The sequence below is a fragment of the Ochotona princeps genome, chromosome 7 (assembly GCF_030435755.1).
Source record: "Ochotona princeps isolate mOchPri1 chromosome 7, mOchPri1.hap1, whole genome shotgun sequence".
NCBI classification, from domain to species: domain Eukaryota; kingdom Metazoa; phylum Chordata; class Mammalia; order Lagomorpha; family Ochotonidae; genus Ochotona; species Ochotona princeps.
In genome coordinates this window covers 8,261,342-8,286,536 of record NC_080838.1, presented here as the reverse complement: position 1 = coordinate 8,286,536, position 25,195 = coordinate 8,261,342, and the positions used below count along the sequence as shown (strand labels likewise).

Below are 25,195 nucleotides of genomic sequence, written 5' to 3'. Positions count from 1 at the left end.
TCTGAAATTTTTAAAAATATAAATTGGCAGAAGTTTTGATCTCAGATTTCAGGCAGGTTACAGAGGAATGAGACGATTTCCACAATCAAGGTAAAACATCTCCCTATTTCCCAATCAACAGGGCAGAGACTTAATTTAATCATACTGCACAAAATAAGATCAGAGAGAAACAAAAGTTGTAATTTCTCCCAGCGGGCAAATAACCTGCAGGGACCAATCTCAAACACTGCCAAAGGTTTTGATTTTTGAGAAGAATTCATTAGATACTTTTAAATTAAATCAAATGTTTAGGAATTAAGCAATGTATATCCACAAGCAATGACAGAACATTCTAAATCAAATATCAACCTCTCTTAAATTCATAAACCATCAGAATCACAGAGTTCCCATAATTTTGGGAACATTCCTTTCCTAAAGAAGTTAAAATACACACTCAGATATTCCAGCCATGTTAAAAAGAGCGAGCGAGCGAGCGAGAGAGATGTTATAATTTATACAATTCTACAATTAAAGCTTTATCCACATTCTACTGACAAAATTATCATGTTCAAAATAATCCATTCCTTCTTGACCTTCCTGCCACACAGAACCTCCTCAAGTTCTGCTCACAGAAAAAAAGCGGTACTGATATTTCAGTAGTGAAAACAAGCATGAGACAAGAAATAAGCTGGCTAGAAAGTTTAAAATTATGATGTTTTCAATTAAGAATACTATGAAATACTTCTAAATCATGAAACTTTAATAATTATGATCAGAAAATCAAAGAGCCTAATACCAAAAAAGTCAGAAGGTGTGCATATGCTTACATGTATGCAAACATACAGACTATCAACCTGTAAAATGAATTATCCACTTATTCCAACCACATCTTTTCCCATAGACTGCCTGTTTTGTTCTTTTTGAAACAAACTCCTTTCCTCGAGAGCAAATGCTACCATTCACTTTCATGAAACACACCTAATTTTGACTTTATGACTGTGTTAAGAAACACAAATTCTTCTTAGTAAAAAATAAAGTTGCCAAGGTCTGAAAAGCAATCAGAAATACATTTTAAAGGGGAAATTACATTTTCATTTAATAATGGGAAATTATGCAGTGCCTTGTAAAATCTACCATAGGTAATGGGAAACAGAGGTATCTCATACACCCACACACAAAACATGCTTGCATGCATGACAGAGCAGTAAGTCATAGGGACAAAGCCAGGAGAATGATATATTGGTATTATATCCAGAAAACATAAAGGCTAAACAAAATAATTCCACTCTCAATCTCACTGAATTTTGTAGCTTAATTCACCCTGGACTCTTTGAGGCAAAACATATTTATAGATTATGTTTCCTGAGGTTCCACTCCTGGCCCCAGTGAGCTAATGATAAATGCAATTAAGTGGGAATTGGTTTTGAATCTAAATGAACTTCAATAATCTAACTAGCTGGTAAGGGAATCATAAGCTAAAAATGATAATAATAATAACTACCTTGTATGCAAGCAGAGGCAATTTCACAGGACATTCAAACTGAACCCTGTGGGATTTTAACAAAGCCCATCTTACCCACCAGTAACCCACCACCCCATCACAAGAACAAAACGGAACCCCCTCCCTCCTGTTCTCACCTTTGGGTCGATTTTCTTGAAGTTGGGATCCTCTTCGTCCACCTCAAAATAGAGTTCAGAGGAGGTGACAGAGAGAGTGCCCTTGAGTACAGCAGAGGGGGCCACCAGCTGAGCTGGCGTGCTCAGGCTGACAGGACCTGCCAGCAAGGAAAGGACAACCCACATCAACCGAAGGCACGCATTTCAAAACACCCAATCTGACCAGCTAGTCTTTATTTTTAAGTTCTTACTTCTAATACCACATTGCCTACTAACGCCTATACTTAGATATTCCGTCTGCTTATGGCTTCCTCTGAAAAAATGCAATCAGGATTCTCAAACTAGCCGGACTTACAACAGGCAGTTACTGAGAATGGTGAACTAGGATGCAGTTACTGGACTGGGAAGTCTGCAGAGCTTTGGTCTCAGTGCTAGGTAAGAAGGTGGCCCTGCTGCAGAAGCCCATCTACATTCCATTTAGAAAACAAGCCTCAGGCTATCAAACAACATGGGACAACAAGGAGGTGCTGGGAAACCTCAACTGGCTTCCAGGGCCAGAGGTGAGCTTAGGGCCTGACTGAGGCATGACTGCAGCCGGATCATTAGCTCATTAGTGAAGTGGCAAACATTAAGCCATATTCTCTGATAAAGATTTTGTGCCAGCCTGACACAAAACCTCTTACATAACAACCTCACCCCATGAAAGACACTCCTTTTCCTGGGCGTCCGAGCCTCTCCACTGTTAAGCCTTGCTCAATGCCTCCAAATCTAATATTAGTGTAGGTCAGGGACTCTGGGAGTAAACAGCTGGAGGGTGGGTTTCCAAGTGAATGAATTTTTATTGGAATAATCAGATCTCCACAGGGCTTATCAAAGAGACAAATCAGACTGCTACTGAAAACAATAGATCCACTACAGATAAAACAGCACAGTGTAACCAAGCAAAACATAAAATAAAGACTACACATTATAATAATATGTGTGTGGAGGTGGCTGTATACAGAAATAAATGCAGAAAGGATCTGGAATTCCATGTCAATTCCTTACTGTACAACTCCTATCGGAGAAGAAAACAGCCAAAGAGAATATTGGCACTGGAGTTCTGAATTAATATAGTGCTTATAAACAAGGTGTGCCTATTCAGGTAATCAATGGATGAATAAGTGTTTCAAAATTCAGATGAATTGACATTTCCATCGATTGTTAGAAGGGCGATGGTCCTCAATCTCCCATCAATCTTAATGTGTGCCAGCAGGACAATGGAGGGGATGCTCTGCGGAGATCAGAGCAGGTTTTGCCCTCTATTCCCAATGTACAAACACATTGTGCTTGCAGATGGGCAGCAGATAGCTGCAGAACAGCCATGATTTCCCAAAGCTCATCCCTATAAAGGGATGAAATAAGCAGCTATGTGTTCTTTTGCTGTCTCCTTTTGCCCTCTGTACATTAGCATGTAATCCCGAGAAGAAATAACATTTTTTCAATCACTCTCAGACATTCAATTATAGGGTAAGCAGACAGCTGCAGGGGCTAGGGCAGCCTAGGTCCTACAGAAGACCCCTGACAATTTCCACTTCATTTCTAACCCGCACCACTTTATTAGCGTGGATTACTTCTTAATCCTATTGCCATTGTCAAGATTATATAATTAAACTCCCCTTTCACCTCTATTACTGTATGAATGTATTACTGGCAGCAAGAATAGAAGCAGAAATAAAGGAGGAAATGGGCAAATGCATGCGAAGAGGAGCAAGAAAGAGCCGCCTCTGCCTCACACTCTGCTCCTGCCCCGAATCCTTGCCCAGTTTACCCCCACTACCTGCATTTTACCTCGCTGCTGTGCATTCCAAATCATCAAAGAAGATAGCCACCTTTTATTTTTGCTTTTCATTACCAAGCTGCATGAAGCACAAGTTGTAGACATGTCACCAAATAAATGATTTATAATCCCTTTTTTCCTTAAGTCATCTGAATGGAACACTATATAATTCTCACCTAGAGGAACTGTGGTATCTTTCCAGCTCTCCTCCTTGAGGGACAGAGCCATAAGCACTAAAGGGAGAAGGGCCACTTAACGAAGAACTAAAAATGCAGGCTCAACAATAGAATTTTTCCCATAAGGGAAGTAAAACTGAAAATCTGCAGAGTGCAAATCAAAATTCCTACATCAGACAAAATCTGTGGAATCCTGTGAAAAGCCAGGGCGTTCCTGAAGTGACTTCTGAGAGTTAAGCACCCATGCAGTGTACTGACCAAGGCTTATATAGCTCATCTGCTTTATTTACAAAATAACTGGCACACTATTACTTACAGCCCCCATTTTATGGCCATTTGGTAACTGCCACAGGATGAGGATAAGTGATTTTGTCAGTGCTGCTTTTAAACTTCACTGTTTTTTGGCAAAATCATTCGTACAGGATACAGGGCATAGGGAGACTTCTGAGGACAGAAAAAAATTGGAGGAGGAACTGTAGAAGGGAGAAATGTTTGGAAGAACAAAGCTATTTCCAATTAATGTAATTGGGGGTGTAAGCCTGGGAGTCCTTCTAGTCATGGCTGAAAAAGTAATTAGACGTATACGGTCCCAGGGCTAGCTGGGGTCTCCACAACCACAGGATTTACCGGCAAGATTTTCTAAGTCTTTCTCCTCTACGGATGACAGAGTATCGTCGTCGCCTTCCAGCAGGATCTCGTTTTCTGAGTTCTGATTTCCTAAAGCGTGACTCTTGATGGACTGTTTTCCTTTAGCAAGGATATCTTCATCTGCAGCTGAAATGAAAAGGAAACAAAGCTGTCCATCAGCGCCGGGAAGAGCACTTTGGCAGAGTGGTGACGGTTGAGGTAGGGCGAGGTGGCCAGCCACCGTCCATCTATTACACACACAGACGCGGAGTGGCCCGTGGTGGGGAAGGAGACAGGCTGGCAAGCTCGTTCTGACAAATGCGATTCCCCAACCTAGCGTAATGTTACCCTGAACAAGCACCCTAATCCCATTAAATCTGACCCCTACACTGCTCACCAAACCATTTATTTACTTATGGTTAGGCCAAGAGAAGGTTCAAAGGCAGCACTTTTCCGGGAAAATTTGTCAGTAGGAGGAAATCAGAACCCAGTTTTGGAAGCACTGTTCAGTCAACATTGAGAAATAGGAAAAGCTGATTCATTCTTCCCGGTCATCTGTACCAACGAGTCTCCTGAATGGTTGTAGAATAGCTGTGAAGGGCAGTACAGCCGGGCCAAAGCCAGGAAGGACACACAGCCAATGAGGATGTAGGCCTGGACCTTGCAGCCAGATGTGCCGCTAATAAAACGACAGCAGCTCCTCGAAGCTGCATTCTGGGCTCCTGCCATGCTCCCTCCTTCCTCATACCTTCCTCCACACTGCCCTGGGTCCACATTTTCACACATCCACTCCCCCGCCCTTCAAGCCCTTATACAAATAGCCAAGAGCAAGGCAGTGTGGAAACTAAGTGGGGGCTCAAACACTACCTTCTCTGCATGTTTAAACTAAAGGGCTGAGGCACCCCGGGGGTAAACATAACATAAAGACCTGGATGAGAGGCATCTGCGCTAAGGGCCTCGAGGGGCCTGAACTGAGCAGCCTGCCGAGAGCGCAGCAACGCTGCCAGACTCCCAGGCACTGAGAGAGAAAGGCGGCAGATGTGTGGAGCACCTACAGTCCGCTAAAGAAACCAGAAACAGGAGGGGAAGAGCAACAGAAAGGGGAAGACACTGATGCTTGGAATTTTCACCTCAGAATGGTGACTTCTGCTGTGTTAAGCAGCTTTTTTTTTTCCACAATAAAAGCAAAAAAGCAGATACAAACTTAGGATTTATGGTTTGTAAACACCATATGTGTGTCTTTTTCATGTGTGTGTGTGTGTGTGTGTGTGTGTGTGTGTGTAGGAGTACAATATAAGGGAAAGTTCAGGAATCTTCATTATAATTCCTGATGTGGTGGGTTTCCAGCTAGGGAAATCCTGGGCAAAAAGTACCTGATCCACCAGGCTGTGACCATTCATATGGAAATTGGGTGGCCAAGCTCTGTGCATCACTACAGTTGCTACCTAGACAATTCCAGAAGGATGAAGTGGTCAGCTTGCAGTATTATGACAACACTGATCTGTATAATTTATTCTAAATGTTTAAACCATGCATTTGTTACCTAGATAACTTGGCAGATCAAAGTGTCTGTGAATTTAATAGGTGGGTTATAGATGACAGTTTTTTTCCTTCATATTAATTGTAAGTAAACCATATTATCATTTACACTCAAAACTTAGGGCATAGGAGTTTTGTATTAAAATTGAAGATTATTTAATATATCTAATTAAAATGGAATTTAAAAAATAAAAACTGTAGAAAATATATCAGCTAACCAGAAAGTTTTAGAGAAACAGTATGTTTTTATATTATTGTTTGTATATCCAAAATGTACATTTTCTTACTCTATAGTTAAAAACCCTGCCTTGTTCCCATATTCTTTTTAATTTACTATCAAATTTCCTAAAAATAAACTGGTCACTGAAAAATGCAAAAGAAATTACCATAGATTTTCTATCAAATAAAATCTCATTTGTCAGCTAGAGTTTAGTGTGTGATCATCATGCTATATTGTCTTCGTTTCTTTCATTTACATCCCCTCTTCAAAGAAGAAATTCCAAGGTACTTCAAAAAGTTCAATGACAAAATGGAATTGAAAGGCAATACACACTCGTATGAATTTATAGAATTCCCTCTGTATTAATTACAAGGCTAGCATAACATAGCACCTGCCATGTGCCAGGGAGTACACTAAACATTCTACATATTTAACTTTTCATTGACTTAAACTTTGTTATTTATCCATTTTTAGCTAAAATAACAGGTTCAAAGACTTTGCATAACTTGTTCAAGGTAACACAGCTCCTGACATCTGAGACGAGGTTTTAAAAAGTTGCAGTGTAGTATCAGAATCTGAACTCTTCAACACTGTACCATACTAGCTATTAAATATGATAAAGGAAAATGAAGAAAACTATTACTTTGTATATATACAATGCACCAGTTTTTACTGATATTTCTGTTCCTCACACTGCATTTTAAAAGCACAACAGAATCACAATCAATAAAAAAATTTTTAAAAAGTTTTCAAACCTATTTTAGATGACATTACAGCAAGTATTTTAGAAACAACTAAAAATTAATAAAATGTTTATTACTTTCTATGGTTATCGCTACAGATGTCCTGAACTACACTAAACTTAACTGAAAAAGGAAACAAAAAATCCTGTTAATATGCAAACATTTACCAAAAAAAATGAATGCCCTCTGTGGTAAAATGTAATGATTTAAAATAAATAAATAAACTCACATTCATTTAAATGACTACTGAAATACAATTTCCTATTCCTTCTAATTGGAATTCAAAAAGTCTTAAATATGTTCCCAACATACTGATTCATACTTGAAATGTAACTTTTCAATCACATAAAAGTTTTATAAAAAATTCTTTTAACTATACATTATATCCATACAAACATCCACTTTAGCTTATTTATTTACCTATTTTTACAAGCTTAGATTCTGGAATTGTTCAACCTCAACTGAAAAACCTCTTGTCATAGAAAATATGCAGCTTACTGATATTTAGAATGGTTTTCCTGTAATTAACTCCCCCTTGAGGATTTTAAGTTAGCAGCAGTAAAATTACCAACAGTACTCTAATACACACCACATGCGCTAGTGCTCAATTCTCAGTGGTCTAATAGCTTTCTGCTACAGAATTTTTTTTCTTCAAAATAAGAACAAAACTTTCCCAAGCATAAAATAAAAGATAATTATCATGTTTATATGTGCAGGAGAAAAGTAGATTTTTAACTTTCATTTGCCTTACATAGCATCAACCATCCTAAACAAAATATCAACTATCTGAGATCTTATATGACTACACTCCACACTGATCTGAAAGTCTGGATGAAACAGAAACATCTGTTCGTATATTTTAGAACTTGATTCAGATCTTTTCTGGCTAATAAAACTGCTACTAAACTAAACATGATTGCTTACTTTTTCATAGTATTAACAGACTACCTTTATCTAATCTTTTTGTTCTGCCTTAATATTATCTTCATTTTAATATTTATGTTAATAATTAAACTGTAATTGTTATATAAAATTGGAGGAATCTGTCCAGACTCCTTTATTAAACCACAACTTCTGCTTCCCTGAGGCTAAGAGCAATGAGAGGGCTGAGACAAGGTGGTCCTCAAAATGTAAAGTTCAAGTGCGTCACAGCCAGCCCTGCACATTTATCAATCCAAAACGGTAAAATGTGTGTAAAACTAAAACATTCGGAAAAGAATAACACAAAACAGAACATTCTTCTACCTGTGACACAAATATTTCCTTCGAACATATCATGATTACTGAGTGAAGTGGAATCATCAATAGGTCTTGTTTTAATAAAAGAAATTTTGATACTAAAAATTAGTTTTTTCTTAACAGTTATGGCTGGAATAACAAAATGACTTCAAATGTACACAAAACAGACACAGGAATGCACTTCATATGATGTGAAATCCATGCTGTAATTGGATTCTGAACAAGACGCATAGAGTACCTTCCAATCAATGCTTGTCCCAACCTGATGAACTCCCTGATTATACTTTATGCTATTTCTGCAGGGTTCCAAGTCAAGAAAAATTATTTTAGAAAAATCAGTGAAACTACAGAGGATGATTAGGAGGACAAGCCAAAGATGAGTCCTATTGGTCAAAGGATCCTCCAAACTTTCAGATAGGGACCCTACTCCATATGGACCCTTAAAAGGGTGCCAACAATACCTTCTGATATGAGAGATACGAGAGAATGGCATGGTTTCGGATCTTTACATGATCTGCTATTCCCCAAACATGAAATGACGTGTTTAGGGCATTCTACATATTTACAGGATACTTCTTAAGCCATATTAACTTCTTCTCCTTTATTTCTATTAGTATTCACATTCTCTATAAAATAAAAATGTCTTGAATTTAATAGAATTCTATTACTAAACTGTTTTAGTACTTGAATCAAAACCAATCTTTCTATCACTTAAAACATGTTTTTACATGGCTTTAATTTAAATATAAAATTCCATTATTATAGCAATGAATTTTTAAAAACCATACAGCACACCGATGGAAGTCTGGCCAGCAACCAGTTAATTTGGGATTTGGTCCTTTATCTATCAAGAATTATGCTGATGCTTTGCTGCCTTGGTTTCCTCTGCTGTAAAAGAATAAAGTTAGACTAGACTTGGGCCTTAGGTTTCTGCCAGATCTAAAAGGGTCCTGATAATAAAAAACTGCCCAATGGGGCTCTAGGCATTAGGAGAATGTTAAGAATCATTATGACTGATTCCTAATAAATTGAAAGATCATAAAATGGGAAGCAATGCCCTCCAAAACCAAATACCCACCACTGCTAGCTGCTGCTAATTTCCATAAAGAATATTTAAGCGCAAGAGGAAGTATTAATTTTAATTTTGAAATATGATTCGTTTTCTGCAAAGTTAAAGAAATCTCACATTACAGCATGACTTTTATAAATAACCACTTTGGAGGGTCTCTGTTTGAAAAATTACCTAGAGCTCTTTTCCCCAAGCAAGTTAATGTGAACTTGGGAAGGGCAATTAAATTGTCAGAATTAAAAAATTTGTTTTTAACTAGAAGGTAGCCAGAAGTAGAGTCATGGGGCTGGTATTGATCGCCCAAACGGAGAACATCACTCTTCAGGTATTTACTCTGCCACCTTTACACCAGAGGCTTTCCTTCAAATCAAATCAAATCAATCTATAAAAAAGATGGCTCGTCCTACGAAAATACAAAACTAATCTCCAATGTCATTTCTATTTAGATGTCTTCCTTTGATCCTGTAATATAGTTCGTGGTGTTGTAAGATTTTGCATTTTTAAATATGCTATTTCCTTAACTAAATTAGAAACAAAAGCAAGGAGTTATAAAATGACATAAAACTGACATACCATCTTCAGGACACTTATTTAATTTCCACACTAAAACACAGTATTTATTCACACGAAATTTCGTCGTTCCATCTGCTTTTGGTCACATTAACAGCTATATTTTACATTTATTTTTATTAAGTTCCTCTAGGTTTTAAAATGCATTTAAAGGTAAAATTTTACAAAAACAAATGAGTTTATTTAATAAAATTAAAAATTAAGTTATTTGATTATAGACTATCTTAACATTATTCAGTGCATTATGATATGATAGTGATATCAAACAATATCATTTTATAATTTTTGCTGAGCTTCAGAATTATTTAATATTACCTTTTATTTAAATAAAATAAAATCATTTATTAGAGTTTCCAATTTGTTAAACCTGCTAAATTAATTGAAAGGCTATTGGCATATCTCCTATACATTTGGTCGGCTTTTTAAAATATAAATTTCAGATTAATGCTATCATTTCTAATCTCTGAGTATTATATAAACAATAATCACTAGAAATTTAGTGTTAAATCTTATGAACCAGTATGGAATCACATTAAATTATTTGTTGTGTTCTCTTAATTTTAAAATGCACAGGGAAACAGAAAGCTGTTATTGTATTAACCTTTCAATTATTATTTACAGTATTCAGTGAGGTACACACCTACCAAAAGTCTTAAATGGAAAGAAACATTATTAAAAAAATACCTTTCCATAGCAAATATTATTGCAGATGCTTAGCATTAAAATCCTGATAACATTTTTTACATGTCAAGTTCAACTATGAAACAAAAAATTTGACATTAGTAGGAATCCATTGACTGCTCAAAATGCTAAAATATATATATAACTTTTGATAAAATTGTGTTTTAAATAAACTCTGAATTAAATCTACACAACAGATTTAAATTAAAAGTTTGCCTACAAAGATTTTAAGAAAATAAGTCCTGTTCTTTCACACATAAAAGGACAATTTTTAAACAAAAACACTGTTGTTGTCTCTCACAGATCTCAAACTCACAACACGGAGTTAGATGACAGCTTTGCAAACAGAAAAATCAATATCAAATTCAGATTTTAAGTGTACAGGGGAATATCTGGCTGAAAAGAATAAAAGTACAAAAAACGATTTTTTTCAATGCAGAGGTCACAAACCAAAAACAAAACAATAAAAGAAAAAAAAAGAATACACAATGAAACAAAAATAAAACAACTTGTGACCATGGTGACTCTGGTGGCAAATAAAGAGGTCAATGAAACCTGGGGCAAAAGTGGCCTAATGAATGCTACGTCTTCTCTTTTGCTCTCCACCTCCTCCAGTTGAAGACGTAGCCCTGAGACTATGCTTTTAGATCACTGCATTATTGACTATTCTCCGTATGATCATTTATTTTAAAGGACTGATGTCACATTTGGTGTTATATCTGATGACATATTATGGACATTTTCTTCCAGAAATGGCTCTTTAAAGCTGAGTGCAAGAGGTTAAACTGCCTGACTGAGGCCAAACCTAAGACTACAGAGTTTTAATCTAAATTTGTAAAGATCCTTACTGAATATACTCTAACAACTCCGTTAGACTACTTGTGTGCACAGATAATTACTGTTAGAGTTCCTGCATGTTAAGCTCATACTCTGAAAGAAAAAAATAAATATTTTGCCTTATTAAAAACAAAAAATTTATACTTCGGAAAAATCACACCAACTTTAAGATGGAGAGGAGGATTTCCCGCTTAATCAGCATAACTTATTTGGCATATAAAAATCATTAAACATTAACTGAAACTCAATGATCAAAGAAAGCATGTTATCGAATCCAAAGGACCTTTTCCCTTTTTTCCCATTTGTTTATCAGATGTCTGGCTAAACTGAATTATAGTCAGATGCATTGAAATAAACAAATAAAAAAAACAGACAAAAGAAAAGAAGAAAAATGTTTTGTTAAGCACTGATAACAAGATGATGCAGAATAGGAACATATGAAAATAATGTCTATTCTCTTCTGCCCTGAGCCATCAATCAAAACCATCTACAAATCAAGGCTCAGAAAGTCTACAGGCACTTGGACTTTTATTACCGTCTTTCCTACTTCATAATCTCATACTAAAGTATCGTGACTGCGGGGAGAGCCATGTATACAAAACAGAACCTACAAACCTATTTGGTTTATAACGCTGTTTCTCTAATATTCATGATTTGAGACAGTCTTCTTAGATTAATATTCTCAAAGCTTTATGTGTCACTTAAAAGGAGAAACAGTTTATCCTCCATACTCTGAAACAAAAGGCCTATGTTAAGTAAGTTTTGTATGTGTAACATAACAATAGATATATGTGATGTAACATAACAATAGATATATGTGATATTATAATTTAATAGGACCCTGTACAAACTATAGAATAATTGAGTATTCTTTCATGGGTAAATAACTATGAAATGCGGTGTTGGGTCACTCTACAGCACCTTGGAATAATGAAGTTATGCTCTTCATTACCAAGCTACTGTACCTGCTGCAATTGGAAAGGAGTGCTTTATACACTGACCATGCTCCACGGCTGTTTTTAGGGTTGCTTCAGGATGTGTGGATCCTAGAGGGTTGCGCACAAATCGTCGCCGGCGCCGCAAGTCATCTTCCCAGTAGTCAAGGCGCCAGAACTCACGAGGACGACTACAATGAAGCAGAGAAGCCACATATGTTAGCAATTATCAAGCAGCGTGGTAGCACTGATTTTCTGCATAAAGCTCTCCTTGTTTGCTCTGCCTTTTTTTCCCCCTCCCCTCCCCTTCCTCTTAATTCTCTCTCCATCTCACACTCCCCTCCTTTCTGCAATCTTTAACTTAGGTATGTCCTTGAAAATAACAATATCACCTCCTGGTCCCAGGAACTCCTTTTCCTTTTCTCAGAAGGTGAAATGAGCACTAAATACATCATTCTGCAATGAATTGCTGACAGTGGAATCAGTTTCCCCACACTCCAGTGGCATGTGCTCTGATTTCAGCCTCATTTCAGCCTCAGCAGGGCACCTTTCTCTGTGCCTGCATTTATAAACCAGAATAGGGAAAAGGCTATTATAAATATGGTATAGCATTACCTATATTAATCAAAGTCTGTCCCCCTTCATTTTTCTTCCTAATTTGTGCCTTTTTGCACAAGGTCAGTAAATCATGGCAGGAATTCTTGGTCCAGAAAGTGTTAACTTTAATGAATATCTCAGTTACATGGTTATGTATGTGATAATAAAATATTACTCTGTTTAGATGTGCAGGAATTTAATTAAAATAATCTCTTAAAATATTCATTACATTTAGCCCCTGAGGCTTAGAACAACAGAAGAAAATGCATTTCTTTTCCATTTACTGTTTTTAAATAAACCATTCGTGTAGAGTGAAACAGCAATCTATTTTCAAGCAAATCAGATTGGATTTCTGTTTTATGTAGTCTGTTTTTATATTTAATTAAAAACTACATGCTATATGATGTGCAATAATTGCTATATCAAGAACATACTTTTAGAAATGTATTTTTTCTTAAAAAAAAGGTCCATTCAATTCAAGTTTTGTGATATTTTCCCTAATTACATAGGTCTTTTATGTGGTGATATATAAATGTCAACTTTCTCTCCTGTAAACTAAGAATAATCTATAGCAGTCTAGCAAACATTTCATAAGAAAAATAATAAGGTTTTTTTTTGCAGTTACAGTAAGAAGAAAATCTAGGCAGAATATATTTATTCACTGAAGATACACACCATGTTTCAATAATAAAATTTCCTCACAATCTAAAGTCCTGTAGGAATGACTAATACAAAATAAAATCTTACTTGTATTTCATGAGCTAATAAAATTGTGCCTGTCAGCTTTGATAAATTAGTAGTCTTGACCAAATGACAGTCCCAGAACATCCAAGTAAAAGTTACTCCTATTTTGATGTTTCATGACACTATCTTTAAAATTAAAAATAGGTAAGTATTTTTATCAGTTAACAATTATCTCAGGTCAGTCAAATGTCAACACAATCAGCATATGATTTAAAAGATATTTTTATAGGACAGTAGAATTTCAATGCTCTTTTCTGAGAAGCGAAAAAGCCAGTAAGAACATCAAACATTTCCTTTGTTGATTCTGGCCATGTAAGAGGCAGAGATACAATATAATCAAAAGCGACTACAAAGATGATGTAAGAATTCCAGTCTTCAAAACAGAAAATCATGTTGCTGAAGGACTGTATTACTGTAATAATACGGGGGGGGGGGGAGAAATGGTAGAGGGAGGGAGAGTGGGGAGAAAGGGGGAAATCCCTATACCTACAAAACTGTATCATGCAAAATAATCACAATCATAATAACATAGAAAAAAAAAAAGAAAATCAGAAAGCCCCCTTCATTCTTTTCTTCTGCTTTTCCTTATGATCTGCAGCCTCAATTTTAAATAAAAACCAAGGCTATCATTTAAAAATGAATATAAAATAACTCCAGAATACACATTCAAACAAAAGACAATAGTTGCTTGAATTCAGTTGATGAAATAAAGCGCTCCTTGGGTGAGAAGGAGGAAGGAGCACACAGATGGCCAGCGAGGATGGCTTTGATAGTCATGGAGCTTGGGTAGGCACTTCATCATTCTGCCTACCTACATTTATCTGTTAAAATTATTATCAAATATCAGCCCGGGTGCAGTCGTGAATCACAGGCTGCTCCCCATCTTCGGGGCAATGATACAATGAGAGTCTATCCATCAGTGCAGCAATCGGCACAAGTAATTAGTTCCCTAGACTGAGATCTCCTACAAAGCCTATTTCAGTCAGCACCACAAACATATGACCATGTAAAGCTAATGAAAGCTGCTAAAATTTGTTAACCTTTTACACCATCAATCCTTCTAATACTCTGTGCTTCAATATTATGCAAAGGTGGTAAATTATTAATTTGTCAGTCATCCATCCTTCCACATTTCAACTCAAATTAAATGATGCCATTCTTCTTGCTAGCAATTAAAATTATAAGAGATGTTAAACTGCTATGATAAAATTATTGCTAAATTAGGCAACAATAGGCCCTACTATAAAACATGACGGCAAAGTCAAAATCCAATGGTTATTAAAGCATATGTCCAGTCTGTATTATTCATCAGAAAAAAACATTATAAAACCACACAGAAATTATCAAGTAATTCAAAGACAGCATCTTCAAGAATAAATAAAATTTGAAGGATGCAAAATCAAAGTGTTTACTTTTGCAGTAACTAACATTATCCAAAAAAGGGTCCAAAGTGGTGGTATTTGGCTGAAGCCAAAACACAAATCCACCAGGAATTGAGAAACTAGGTGCCGACAAGATGTGTGTTCATGCATCCTTTATGCTTTCTGTGTACAAATATGAAAAAGATTAAAAATATTTAGATGAAATCCAAAGAGCAAAGAACTTTGTACCTTGGTATTACAATGCTTAAACCTCCTAGAGCTAAACCACTTGAAGACCATCTTCCCAACACAATTGTGATGACAATTAAGAATAATCTGAACACAAAGCAAATATCACATATTTCAGAACACATATATAGAAAAGATTGAAGAAGCAACAATGTCAGTATATGGTTTGCTTTTTTAAAAAATTTTCTTCATATAAACCATTAATCCAAGGGACACAGAACATTAAGCTCTCCAGGCATATACTTATGGCCCAACAATTAGCTTATTATTTTCACTGAAAACAGCATTACTCATGAACTTCTGATTGTAAGAGTAAGTCAAACTCTCTGAAGAGAAAAAATAATTCACCTTTTTTTTTTAGGTGAGGACAATTATGAGCATGTTCAAAGTCATTTACATGCAAACTTCTACCTAAAAGTCCATGATTTTCCCTTCCTAACTTTGTTCTCACCAACCGTACCCCAAGTAAACACCTTTACTGCCAAAACATGTGCAGACTTGGCCATTTTAGGGCAGCTTTTTTTTTTTTTTCCTTTTTAAAGCTTTCTTTGAAAGGCAGAGTGACAGTGAGATTCCACAATAGCTGAGGAGCAAGAACTCTGTCCAGGTGTCCAGTGGTGTTGCAAAGACTCATACTTGAAAAATCACCTGCTGCCTCCCAGGGGCATGCACAGGAAGCTGGATGGGAAGAGGCATGCTCAGGATCCCACAGATACAGCCCAATACAGGATGTGGGTGTTCCGAGGGGTAACTTCACTCCCTGCTCCATGATGATGCTCCTTCAGGACAGGTTTATAAACAGGAATATTTAGGTTTCAACAATCACCTTACCATAAATTTTAATCATCCATTTAAATATATCACTATATCCCTATGTGCTTATACATCCACATCTATTCAAAATAATGCGACTCATGTCTCCTGACGCCACATGCTCAAACGTCACCTATACCCATTTCTACTAAGTTGCCAAAAGGTATTCAAATTAAGGCTGTGACCCTAGTATTTGCTACTTGCTTCAAAATACGACACCGCCCCTTATTAATACACTGTAGTCAGCTTTTAGCACATAATCTGCTAGTAATAAAATCTTTCATTATAGGGACACAATTGTCTTTCAAAATCTGTGGATAGCATATTAAATGTTCTAATGTTTCTGATTTCTTTTATTTTTGCTTTTCCACTTTTTAGACTAACTTCAAAGCCAGAGGATAAAGTATAAACCAAATCTATTGGACTTATTTAGGGATAAGTCATGTAGTTATGTTTCTGCTTTAACAAATACGTTTAGGTATTTGCATATTTCATTCTAACCTACATAGAATAGAAAACAATGGAATTTTAATATATAGAATATATATTTTCTGTCATAAGAACAGAATTCGATAGGCTGTTGAAATTTTAGGAGATACAACTCAATCATCAGCAGACAGGTAGATGGTAGTTACTAAACAAAACAACGATTACTTGGAAAAGGATTTGGAGTTAAAATAGAGGATAAATAACAAAGGTAAGATTTACATTCTTGTAATAGGTGAATAATGCAACTATAAAAAACTGACTTATTTTCAGGTGTCATAAATATTGTCAGAAGTTTAGTTTTCTTCAGGGAAAATCAAAGTAAGACAATTAACAGAGTATCTGTCCATTCAATCACACTATAAAATTTAGTATTTTCTAATAACAATTAGTGACTATTAAACTTGAACCAAATATTAAGACTACAAGAAATAGTAAGTGCTCTCTCTGGTCTCCTGGAGAGCACAATTGTTAAAATTAAGAAATCATGGGTGGGTACTGTGGTATGCAGGTTACTGTGGTATGTGGGTGAAGCCCTTTCTCTGGATGCCCAGACTCCAGCGCAGAGTACTGGGCACCTAGTCCCACCTCCATTTTCAACCCAGCTTCCTGATAACACATACTCTGGGAGGAGTAGCCGCTGGTTCAAGTACTTGACTCCCAGACACCATGGGGGAGTCCTGGAGGAGGTTCATGGCTCCTGGATTTGGCCTGGCCTAGCACAGGCTGCTGCGGGTATTGGGGGAGTAAGCCAGTGGATGAAAGATAAATCAATTCCTCTCTCTCTTCCTCTCCCTTTCTCTCTTTCTCTTTCCCTGTTGCCCTTTATAATAAATAAGTTTTAGAGAATAAAAAAAAAAAAAATAAGTCTGTTAGCAGCCCTACTCCAGTAGGCACTCTTCACAGTATAACTGGTATATACAGTATGTTTCTAACGTTCATTTTGCATTGCTATATGCCACAGCCCAAGCATGTGAGAATACTCTCAAAGACCAATCCGAACTTGGGGACAGGAAAAAGAGCTCTTGGACTATGCTCTGCTGTGGCATACCAGGAGAAGGCTTTGTGTAAAAAAAATAAAGAAAAAAACAAAACCAAAAAACAGGCAGCATTAAGCAAACAGAATAAAAGTAGCGCATAAAACAAAAGTAAGCACATAAGAAAAATGCCAACATTTCATTCACACCAACAGCCCACTTTGCTTTATTAAACAAGATATTTTGTGGATATTATTTTATTAAAGTAGAATTGTTTCCAAAATATCTTAACTGCTAAGGTCAGTGACAGCTATAAAAATAACCCAATTTCTCTATAATTAGTTCTTTTAGATCTAGTACCTAATGTGAAATGGGCCAGACATGTATGTCTCTCATCCCACTGGCATTAGTGTCATTTATTATAGCAAACAACTCGGTCAATGCTAGTTTGAGGGCAGGACTGTCACAACGCAATCACCCTGCAAAAATCCCCCATTTTCCATCTCACCCACTTTCCTGTGACAATACCTGATAAATCTTGATGACCTTAACAGAAGTCAGTAATAAATTCTTCTAGCTAGAGCCAAAGTTCTAATTCCTACAATATTTTGGCACGTCATATTTTGCTGTTGAATTTTTACATAGCCTGTTTTTATTTTTTAACTTTCATGTCTGTCTAGCTTCAGCTTTCCTGTTTTTAGATTAAAAATGCACGCTTAGGCTGTAGCTGCAAGTTAAACCCATGATAATCCCTTAAAAGTGGTAAACATTTTCAGGGCACTGTCAGCTGGAAGATACAAATGCTTCAGTTCTACAAGGGGTTCACTTTCTGTATAAATCTTGGTGAAATAATGTTGAGATACTAGGGGGGATCACAGCATGTAAGAATACTTTATCTCACTAAATGAAGCCACGGAGCCTTCATGTAGACAGACAGGAGGAACAGTAACTGGAACCCCCGTTTGGCAGGTACCAACTATAAATCAAGGACAGGTGAGCTATGTATTATGATCTCCTAATGAAAAGCACAGAGAAAATCAGAAAAAAAAAAAGCCTTCCAATTGTGTGGAATCCAGCAGAGGAGACTTTTATTTTGTTGATGTGCTTTTGCTTTTTGTTTGGTTTTGTTTTGTTTTAATTGGAAAGTCAGATTTTACAGAGTGGAGGAGTGAGAAAGGGCGAGCTTCCATTCGTTGGTTCACTCCCCAAGTGGCCTTAATGCCCATTGCTGAGCTAATCCAAAGCCAGGAGCTTCTTCCAGGTCTCCCACAAGGGTGCAGGGTCCTAACCTTGGGCCCATCCTCGACTGCTTTCCCAGGCCACAAACAGGGAACTGGCCTAGTGGCCTAGTGGCCTAGCGGCTAAAGTCCTTGCCTTGAATGCACCAGGATTCCATATGGGCGCCAGTTCATGTCATGAAGGCCCCATTTCCCATCCAGTTCCCTGCTTGTGGTCTGGGAAAGCAGTCGATGACGGCCCAAAGCCTTGGGACCCTGCACCCGCATGGGAGACCTGGAAGAGACTCTGGGTTCCTGGCTTTGAATTGGCTCAGCTCCTGCCGTTGTGGCCACTTAGGGAATGAATCATCAGACAGAAGATCTTCCTCTCTGTCTCTCTTCCTTTCTATATATCTGACTTTGCCATAAAAATAAATAAAGCTTTAAAAAAATCTTACAATAAATACAAATAACTCCAAATCATCGCAATAGAGACTTGTCACAAGGGAGCAACAAAGAGACTTGGACTAAGGCAAGTGTGGATGGAGCCCACATGTTGATCTGAGTGACTTACGCGAAGTAGAATAGATAAGACTTCCTAACATACTCAATAAAGGAGGGGAGGAAGAAGGAGGGGAGGAAGAGGGAGGGGATGAAAATGAAGATCAAGATAAAGAGCTGGAAAAGATGTCATTCAACTAAAATGAATGCAGATTTAATAGGTGTGGTTGGAAAGAAAAATACTGTCCTGGATGCCTACACATATCCTGGTCAGTATATTTAGTAGGTCAGCAATATAATTCTTGGATTTGAATGAGAAACCCACACTAGTATTCCTAAATTGAGAGACCGACCAGCTCTAGGTGTTTGTAAATTCAGACATTCAAACCAAGACTGTACTAAGTATTTAAGTATTGTGCCAGCACTAGGGAAACAGGAAAGGTGAGGTCCAATGCGGGAGATGACAAAGTCTAAGAAAGGGAAGAAAAGGAAAGGATCAACAAAGGAATCAAAAGAGAAATAAAAAAGGAAGTGTCTGTCCATCACAGCCACTAAGACAAGGAGAGCCAAAACAGAATGGTACCCAAAAAACAAGCCAGCAGAGGCTTTGCAAAGCAGAGTGGGCACCAACATTTAATTCTACTTCAAATTTTCAGAAAGACAACTAAATAAATTAAGAAGAACTCATATTTAAGTTTTATGAAATATAACATCATAAAATTAATCTACTTCAAGTATGTAAGTTAGTGTTTTGGGGGTTATTTACTGAATTATACATTTGTCACCACATACTCATTTTATGTTTTTATGACTACCTAGAGAGATCCCCTGCCCATCATTAGTCATTCTTCACTCTCCCTTCATTCAAACCCTATAATCTCTACATATTAAATCTATTTGAGACATCCGACATAAATTAAACGACACAATTTGTAGAGTTTATGATTAGCTTCTCTCACTTCAGTATACTATTTTTTGAGGTTCACGCATGTGAACTCATCAGTGCTTCATTGTTTGCATAGCCTAAGCTTGCTTACGCTTATTATGTTATTGGACTTTGAGAGCATGACCATTCTTCCCAATCATAGCTACCTGACTTGTATTCAACTCAGGTAAAATCCTTACCCTCTCACTTTCCCCTTGTCACAACCCTGAATTTTATTCACATTTTAAGTAAACGTTCAGGGATGGATAAGTGGTTAAGAAGGTCCAGCTGAGACTGGAAACCATCCATCTAGTGTAGCATTAATCTATACATGAAAATCTGTATGATTTCCCTTCTATCCCCCAACACACTCAGTAACCTGGAAGTAGGAATAAAGAGAATTCACTACGTTCTTGAAGGATTGGGACTAATTTGTTTAGCAGATCAAAATCAAAAAGAGGTAGGGAGAGTCAGTTGTTTGGTGAGAATGTACGGTAAGGGTAATAAAACCATGATTTTTCTGAACTTCAATGAAACGGAGTCAGGCACTGCTTCTACAAAGTGAGTGTGTTGGATGTCACATATAGCTGTGGTCCCTTAGGATTATACAGTCTAGTGATGTTATAGCCAGCCAAGTTTGTGTGAATACAGTCTAGGATGCTTGCACAACAAAAATCACCTAATGATTCATTTCTTACAATACATATTCATTGTTAAGTGACTCACTACTAAATAACTGGTTTTTATTGTACACTTATTTGATGGGAAACTGAATTTACTCTGCTTACCAAACTAGTTAATATTGATGATAACTAACTTAAATGGCTTGTGGACGAGGGGTATATTTGGTTTTCTAATAAATCTATCACTGTACCATATAACCTATATATCCAACCTAACCTTTTTTGGTGCCATTATGGAGGAAGTCTACTTGTATGAAAACATGACTAGATTGAAACAATGCAGAGTTTTATCGCACTTAAGAATTCGTTCAGTCTTCAAGCTATAGGATCACAAGCCAGGAGCTGGGGACAAAAGTAAGTAGTTGGATAATGTAAACACAGAGAATTTTCAGAAGTCTTAGGCTCTGACTCTGAAATTTCAAATGTGACCTCTTTCAATTGTCAAAATAACCCAATAAGTTAGGGAATTTGTCTCCTGTATAACTAATGAAGTAAAAGGCTAAGAAGTTGAGTATTGCAGTTTCTAAAACAGAGCTACATCCTACAGTGCAGACTTTATATTAACAGAATCTTTCAAATATTCACAGTAAGCTAAATTGTGACAGTTTGTGGTATTGGCATGAATTTACACATTTCTTTTATAAAATGGAAGGTTTGAATGGGAAGATTTTTTTTTTCATAAACTACATGTAAAACTATTAGAAAATAAACCAGTAAAAAAAAAAAACCTTAACATTAACAATTTTTCCAGCATTGGTATCACCCAAAATTGAAATAGCAAAGTTATTAGATGGGAAAGGAGGGGAGATGAAAAGGGGTTACAAAGTTTTGTCGCTTTTAAACAGATAAGCAAAATCAGAATATATACCAAGTACAGGGCCATGCAAGTAGGCATCTGTGACTGAGTACCTGGAAGCCATGAATATAAACTGAATATTCCCAGTGAGTCCTATCAATTCCCCTAAATTTGGGAGAACTAAATGCTTTGTAAGCCTATACGTGAAGCAACCTCACATTCAACAGCCATTGCTGTAGAATTTAGAACTTTCATTTTTCTTAAAAACAGGTCTTACATCACAGTTTTAATTGTTACTTTAGTGATAAGACATGTTGTGGCGAGGGGGGAAAAAAAGCAAAAGAGTATCACCTTCTCTAATAGGACACTTTTTGTCTTCAAATACTTCCAAGACTTACATGGAGAAACAACACAGCATAACCAATACTCCCTGCCCTGAATACGAAATAGTCTAACGTCCTGGAAAATGCTGATTAAAAAAATCACTGATTTGTGCTCTGCAACCTAGAGAAATTAAAGCATTAGTACAAGTATGTGCTCCTTGTTCCCTGGGGGAAATAGGCTTATTAGGTTACTTTTCCAGGTTTCCAAGACAGTTGGAAGCCAGTTCCCTGAATAGCTGCTGTCATCTCCTAGAAACTGTCTAGCACTTTCAATTTTGAAGCAATTGTTAACATTCGGAAGTGATTTATTTCCCCTCTCTCTTTGCTATATTTCACTTGTTCTGGTTCTCAATGACCAGCTTTGCGTTGGCCTGAAAATATTCATTTACAAAAATGTTCTGAGTATTCACAACTGTTTGGAAAGTGCTGGCTGAGGGCTTTCCAGGAGATGTACTCAAATAAGGAGGTAATAATTCATGTGTAATCTGAGGCATTTACAGTCTAACAAGTGGGATAAAATAAACAAAGAATAATATGGCATAAAATTCTAGAAACAAGAAAGGTGAAAGCTCAAAACTATGCAAATACGAAGACAGGAGTGACGGCATCTGTTTTAAAGGTGTCAGGGAACGATTTTAAGAAACAAGGTGTTTTTTCAGAAAAATCCTTAAAAAGAGATCAAATTTTAGCTGATGCACAAAGAAGATGACACTGTAGAATTTGTAAGAGCATAAATAGAAGCACAGAGGTCAGAAAATTGGAAACAGTCTTGTTTAGTTGGTCCAGTAGGAAATGATCTTTGGAAAGACAGGCTGGGGCCATACCATAAAGCATTAGGAATGAGAAACAAGTAAGCTTATATTGCATTAAGTCACTCACTTATTTAATCAAGAACCACTAACTGAAGACCAGCCTGTGCCAGGCACCAGAGACTTTAAAAAGTTATTTGGTGATGAAGTATCATCACTCTCCAGGATCTCACAGGCGCATGAAGAGACAGTGGAAAGTTATGTAAAAGGTACTTAACTCTAGGAACACAGGGACAAGGCATTATTTACAGCACACACAGGCTCCTTACAAGGCAGTAACCCACCTAAGGAGTCAAAGATGAAAGGTGACAGTCCAAAGAATGAAAAAAGGAAAAATGTTTTTCTCAGGAAACAGCATTAACAAAGTCAAATACAGAACAAGAAGTGGCCAAACAAGAGTTTACAGAAATACACAGGGGCCAGAACTGTCCCAAAGAACTGTCTACAGAGTATAGTTCTTGGTTACAAATCCACACGTGATTTTTGTCAAGCTTGACCATAGACAGTTACAAAGGCCTCACCTAGCAAATCTCAAGGGAGAAGACTGTCCTTCCCCACAACACACTGGGGCCTGTAGTTACTGCAGGAACTGGAGGAGCCTCAGGCCCTCGGCCCACTCATACTTCTCACATATGTATGTTCTCAGTCTTTGACAACTTCATTCCTAGGTCGTTGCATCAGCAACCTTGAGCCATGCTCCACCACAAGCTCCTCTGCCAATGTCTCTTCACTGGGAAGGAGGGAAAAACCTCAAAGATACTGTACTTTGATTCATGTTAGTCCAAGGACACATGCCAAGATCACCTTCCAGCCTCAAGATCCATCTTTTGGTTTCAGACTCCCTCACCAAGGAGGTGGCCCTCACATCTATGCTGCTGTGCACCAACCCTTCGCAAGTGTGCCACGCCATGGGGAGAACAGGAATCAGGAAGCCAGCTCCTTCCCCCACTTCTAGACTCTTGCCTGCACCATCACAATAATGGCTTGAGGTGGAACCCTTCACTTTTGGCCTGCTTCATGAATCCACTCTTACAGCTGACAGCTCAATTCTCTTTCTGGTCAGGTTAAGCCACTGCCTGTGCTGTTGGCATTCTATATTAGCATTGGATCAAGACCCAGCTGCTTCATTTCTAATCCAGTTCTACGCTAAAATGCCTAAGAGAGTAGCAGATGATGGGCTAAGAACTTAGGCCCCCACCACTCACATGGAAGATTCAGATGAAGCTTTGGTTTCTAGCTTCAGTCTAGCTCACTGTTGCTGGCATTTGAATCAAGGCACAGAGAATCTATGGCTCACTGCTTCTTTTTCTGTAACTCTGACTTTCAAATAAACAAACAGAGGAACCAGTATTACAGCCCAGCAGGTTCATCTCAGCCAGCCTTGCTAGCATTCAGTCCTGACTGTTCTTCCATTGCAGCTCCTGCTGATGGCTTGGGATCAATCAAGTGCTTGGGCGCCTATCACTCATGTGGGAGACTCAGATGAGGTTCCTAGTTCCTGGCTCAACTTGGCCCACTCCAAGATGTCATGGCCATTTAGGGTGTTGAACCAGCAAACGAAAAATACCTCTCTCTGTCCCTTCCTCTCTAGTGCTATGCTTTTTAAGTAAATAATATATGTGTGTGTATATGTACATATTTAATATTTGTGTATATATATATGTGTGTGTATATATATATATATATATAACAAAAAAGTGGAGAGGAGGAGGAGAGAAGATGGAGAAGGGAAGGGGAATAGAAAGAGGAAAAGGGAAACATAAAGTCCAAAAACTATAAGTCCAAGTAATTATAATAATAAAAAGTTTGAAAACATAAGGAAGAACTAGAAAAGAATTCTGAGCATAGGCCAATGGTAGAAGAAAAACCTGCTTAGGCCCGTTCAAACATGCTTGAGACCTGGATAAAACTCCTGGCTCCTGGCTTCAGCCTGGCACAGCTCTGGAAGTTGCAGTCAACTGGGGGTGGATGATTTATCTCTCTCTCTCTCTCTCATTCTCTCTCTCCACCCCCACCCTTTTCCCTTTGTAAATAAAAATTTAAATAAATATATATATTTAAATTAATTACATTGCATTATGTGACACAGTTTCATAGGCTCTAGGATTCCCCCAAACACTCCTGTGCCCTCCCCCCCGGTGGATTCCTCCACCTTGATGCAGTATTACAGTTCAAATTCAGTCAAGATTCTTTCTTTGCAAACATATACCAAGCATAGAGTCCAGCATCTTATTGTCCGGATAAATTCAACGATTTTTGGGGGAAACCATCTCTGGTCTGAAGTAGAGCTGGCAGAATATCATCCCGACCAATGAAAAGCCACAACATAACATCAACAACAATTTACAACATTATAGAATTAATTGACATGGTACTGAGTAACCAATATGTTAAAAAAAAATGCAAGTTCTTAACCACATCCTGTGACTTCTTCATTGACATTTCAGTTTTAGTTTATATACAGAACCAGCTGCTATACACCTTAAAATGGCTTTAGGGTTCTACTCAGCTGTCTCATGTATATTTCCATTTTAGTATTTAGCAGTTTATAGTGTTGAAGCATAATTTTGCTGAACTTGGCAGATTTTAGGATAGTATAAACT

At 37.3% G+C, this 25,195-nt stretch overlaps 1 protein-coding gene across 3 annotated transcripts in view; it reads right to left on the bottom strand.

The window, feature by feature from the left end:
- The window catches only part of LRBA (LPS responsive beige-like anchor protein), a 609,418-nt gene that overhangs the window by 254,633 nt on the left and 329,590 nt on the right, over positions 1-25,195 (bottom strand). For all 3 annotated transcript variants that reach the window (XM_058666763.1, XM_058666762.1, XM_058666764.1), the window contains exons 38-40: positions 12,118-12,242; positions 4,219-4,365; positions 1,618-1,754 (exon numbers count right to left, since the gene is read on the bottom strand). In XM_058666763.1, coding sequence (XP_058522746.1) covers positions 1,618-1,754; positions 4,219-4,365; positions 12,118-12,242 — 409 coding nt within the window. The remainder of the gene's footprint in view (positions 1-1,617; positions 1,755-4,218; positions 4,366-12,117; positions 12,243-25,195) is intronic.